Consider the following 4,269-nt stretch of genomic DNA (forward strand, 5'->3'; position numbering starts at 1 on the left):
CAACCTCCGCCTCCTGGGTTCATGCAATTCTCCTGCCTCAGCCTTCTGAGTAGCTGGGATTACAGGCACGCGCCACCATGCCCAGCTAATTTTTTGTGTTTTTAGTAGAGACGGGGTTTCACCACGTTGACCAGGATGGTCTCGATCTCTTGACCTCGTGATCCACCCGCCTCGGCCTCCCAATTTTTGTATTTTCAATACACTCCGGGTTTCACCTTCTGTTGGCCAGGCTGGTCTCGAATTCCTGACCTCAGGTGATCCACCGCGCCTGGCCACGTATTTCTTGAATGAATGTTATTATTAGGTAATTATCTGAGGACCAAGGAAAAGAGCCAGAGCTGCATTCCTCACTAAGGAGCTATGTTACTGGTGTGAAAAGCTCAGACTCAAGTCCAGCTCACTGAGTTAGAATCCCAGTTTCCCCCATTACAGATAACCTTGGGCAAATCATTTAATCACTAAGCTTCAGTTTCCCAATGTGTAAGAGACACACGCCACACCCATTTACCTCATAGGGCTGTTGCAAAGATAATTAGAGAATAAAATGCACAAAAGGTGCTTAGCACAGTGCTGGGATATACGAAGTGTCCAAATTTAGTTACTACTATGGTTAGGGGGCACCTCAATGGATATGCTTCCAAAAGGGAACAATTTAATTAAACCAAGGACCGTCCAGAGTTGCTGGGGACCCAGTTCCTGCCTCTACGAAGCCTAGAGAGAAGCAAGGGAGACAAACAGACCACTCGACTCTCTCGAGAGGGAGACGCACCAGGTACAAACGGAACGCCCGCAGAAGGCACTGGGAGGGAGGTTCGGGGCAGTGCTTCCCTGAGATGACACAGGGGAAGGCCTCTCAAGGGCGTATGGACAGAGCGGGATCCCGACCACCTCTCTGCTTCTTCCTGAGGCAAGAGCCCTCGCCGCGGGCTTTTCTCGGGACAGTGTTTTGGGAGGGAGAGCCCCCTGGGCCCAGACCCGGCTACAGGGAAGGCCGCGAGGGCGCGGGACTCACCCGCGGCGCTGAAGCCGAAGCCGGCAGGGACTGGCGAGTGTTCCGCGAGCTCCAATCGGATGACAACCAGTGACACACTCATAGGGCAGGCGCTGGCCGGCGCGGGCTCCGGCTGGCTCAGGAAAGGCTGGGAGGCGAGCCGAGAGGCCGAACGGCCCGGAGCTGGCAGCGCCGCCACCGCCTCAACGCGGTCGCCGCCGCCTCAGCAGCAGCAGCTCCTCGCACAGCTCACAGAGCCACAACAACTTCCACTTCCGCCTCCCGGCCGCCGTCGCTGACCCGTGGGTTACGCATGCGCGCACCACCGCGCACAACGATTGAGCTGCGCGGCACCGGGTCAGCCTGGTGTCCTTCCGGACGGGATCTCGAGGAGATCGGAGCAGGACGTCGTGGCGATTGCTATGGCTGGGGTCTCGCACTTAGGCTGAGCGGCAAGTTTTCGCCCAGCTCCGAGTTAACCTCTGCCTGCCCGAGAGGCCTCGTCCTCAACCCACCTCGTCTGACGGCGCGGGATCCCCGGTTCCGCGAGGTCTCCAAATTGTCCGCGCTGTCTGCTATGCAGAACTTTGCCCTTTTTGTTGTGTTTGACTCCTCCCTCTAACCCTAGTAAGGGTGGTTTTGTTTCTGTCCCACTTTACAGATAGGTACAATGAGGCTCAGAGAGGTGAAGTGGCTTCTAAGGGGCCATAGGGAGTGGAGACTCGATCGCCATTCAGACAGCGATCTAGTCGGACGCGGTGGCTCACGCCTGTAATCCCAGCACTTTGGGAGGCTTAGGCGGGCAAATCACTTCAGGTCAGCAGTTGGAGACCAGCCTGGCCAACGTGGTAAAACCCAGTCTCTACTGAAAATATAAAAAATTTAGCCGGGTTTGGTGGTGGGCGTCTGTAATCCCAGCTACTGGGGAGACTGAGACAGGAGATTCGCCTGAACCCGGGAGGCGGAGGTTGCAGTGAGCCGAGATAGTGCACTCCGGCTTGGGCAACAGGAGCAAAACTCCATCTCAAATCAGAAAAAGAAAAGATAGCGATTTGCTGGTTACGAGCACAGTGCTGGAGTTGTGGGTCCTCCTCCTCACCCTGTCAATTCACAAATGTTTCCTGAGAGTCTGGACACCCTTGGGATGCGTTGGCGTGTAAGATAAACATAGTTCCTTTCCATACTGTGAAGTCGACCTACATCAGCAGTTGTGCAGTATTGAACTAGTCATTGCATAAAGTTGTCATGATATCATAACTTCATGCAGTTGTGAGGATGAAACAAAATTATCTATATAGAGATAATACTAGCTTTCTGAGGCTGAGCATTCTCTCCAGTATGTCAGACTGACTTTTGTATGTAGATAGTGACAGATACAATCAATGCATATATGACAGGATGCTACTCTAGGTACATCCTGTAATAATACATATGTAAGTACATAGTACATTCTAGGTATTTGTATATGCAGACTGTATGTCTATAACATGACCATAAGATACATGTGTATATAGAGCTTGTGATTACATCCTATGAAATAGGTTTCCACATGCCCTGTTTAGATCAGGGTTTCTCAACCTCTGTGCTATTGACATTTTGGGTCCTGATAATTCTTGTTTTTTGGCCAGGGGGCAGGGTGTCCTGAGCATTGTAGAGTGTTTAGAAACATCCCTGGCCTGACCCACTAAATGTCAGTAGCACCTCTCCCTAGGTGGTGACAACCAATAATGTCTCTGGGCCTTGCCAAATGTCTCTTTGAGGTCAAAAAACAACCCTGTTGAAGAATCACAGTGTTATGCGAAAGTGCATAAACCATACACACATACTATATGCATAAAACATATGAGACTCTTGTGAACTTTTTTGGTATATTACTCTTAGAAGATAAAAATTCAAAGTTTGCCAGGTACTAATTTGAGTGCTTTACATACCTTGTCTCATGCAGTGGTAACAACTTTATGAAATTGGTACTATATTTGTCTTTATTTTACAAAGGAGTAACCTGAGGCTCAGAGAAAGAGTAACTGGCTCAGGATTTCACACATAGTAAATGGCAGAGCTGGAATTTAAATCCAGACAATCTGAATTCAGAGCCAACATTATCTTTCTACCAAATAAACCATCTTCTTAATAATGTATGACAATATACACTGTGTTTGCATATTTATGAGAGCATCATTTAGGTAGCAAATCTGCATTATCATGCTTATCCCATTTTGAGTATCTAGAAGAAGACAAATCTTTATGGTAGATGACAATAACAGAGAACTAGAACTGTTAGCCAGAGTTGGGCAGGTTGGGAATGTAACAGCTCTTCGTGGCTGCCAAAGATTAAATCTGTCCCCAGCTTTTCTCTGTTTTCTGATGTGTCCAGTTTATGTATCCTTTCAACTCATACAGAGCACCCACTAAGTGTCTAAAAACTGTACTAAGTCCCAGGGGATATATGTATACCAAGATGAATAAGATACTCCTTGTCTTAAGGACCTTATAAACACATAGACATGAAAACAGTCATGGTGGCCCTCGCCTGTAATCCCAGCACTTTGGGAAACAGACGGGAGGATCACATGAGGTCAGGAGTTCAAGACCAGCCTGGCCAACATGGTGAAATCCCAACTCTACTAAAAAAATGCAAAACTTAGCCTATCATGGTGGTGCACGCCTGTAGTCCAGGCTACACGGAGGCTGAGGCAGGATAATTGCTTGAACCTGGGAGGCAGAGACTTCAGTGAGCCAAGATTGCCCGACTATACTCCAGCCTGGGCAACAGAGCAAGATTCCATCTCAAGAAAAAAAAAGTAGTGACTGGTCGGGTGCGGTGGCTCTCTCCTGTAATCTCAGCCTTTGGGAGGCTGAGGCGGGTGGATCACGAGGTCAAGAGATCGACACCATCTTGGCCAACATGATGAAACCCTGTCTCTACTAAAAATACAAAAATTAGCTGGGCGTGGTGGCGCACACCTGTAGTCTTGGCTTCTTGGGAGGCTGAGGCAGGAGAATCACTTGAACCTGGGAGGCAGAGGTTGCAGTGAGCCAAGATTGCGCCACTGCACTCCAGCATGGGCAACAGAGTGAGACTCTGTCTGAAAAAAAAGTTACTGTGTAATTGGGTAAGTACTCTGCTGAAGATACAGCAAAGAGGCAATGGGAGTGAAAAAATAAATTTCACACTCTGCCTGGAAAAAGAAAAGAAAAGCCTCCACGGAGGAGCTAAAACAGGCCGTGATGTCAAAGTGAATGGAAATTCACCTACCAAATAAAGCAGGGAAAGATTC

At 48.8% G+C, this 4,269-nt stretch overlaps 2 protein-coding genes across 11 annotated transcripts in view; one reads left to right on the forward strand and one right to left on the reverse strand.

The window, feature by feature from the left end:
* LOC108313943 (BRCA1 associated protein) overlaps positions 1-1,292 on the reverse strand; it is a 44,521-nt gene extending 43,229 nt beyond the window's left edge. For 2 of the 5 annotated variants that reach the window (XM_017542621.2, XM_017542630.2), the window contains exon 1: positions 1,013-1,292. In XM_017542621.2, coding sequence (XP_017398110.1) covers positions 1,013-1,094 — 82 coding nt within the window. In that variant the 5' untranslated portion in view covers positions 1,095-1,292. The remainder of the gene's footprint in view (positions 1-1,012) is intronic. The other 3 variants (XM_017542640.2, XM_017542601.2, XM_017542610.2) reach the window with 2 other exon arrangements.
* Positions 1,293-1,362: 70 nt separating this feature from the next.
* ACAD10 (acyl-CoA dehydrogenase family member 10) overlaps positions 1,363-4,269 on the forward strand; it is a 68,807-nt gene continuing 65,900 nt past the window's right edge. For 4 of the 6 annotated variants that reach the window (XM_017542538.2, XM_017542518.2, XM_017542556.2 and 1 more), the window contains exon 1: positions 1,529-1,618. The gene's annotated coding sequence lies outside the window, so the exon portion shown is untranslated. Of the gene's footprint in view, positions 1,619-4,269 lie in introns of all 6 variants that reach the window. The other 2 variants (XM_017542529.2, XM_017542566.2) reach the window with 2 other exon arrangements.

Source organism: Cebus imitator, unplaced genomic scaffold (assembly GCF_001604975.1).
Source record: "Cebus imitator isolate Cc_AM_T3 unplaced genomic scaffold, Cebus_imitator-1.0 Scaffold8, whole genome shotgun sequence".
In the NCBI taxonomy this organism is placed as follows: Eukaryota; Metazoa; Chordata; class Mammalia; order Primates; family Cebidae; genus Cebus; species Cebus imitator.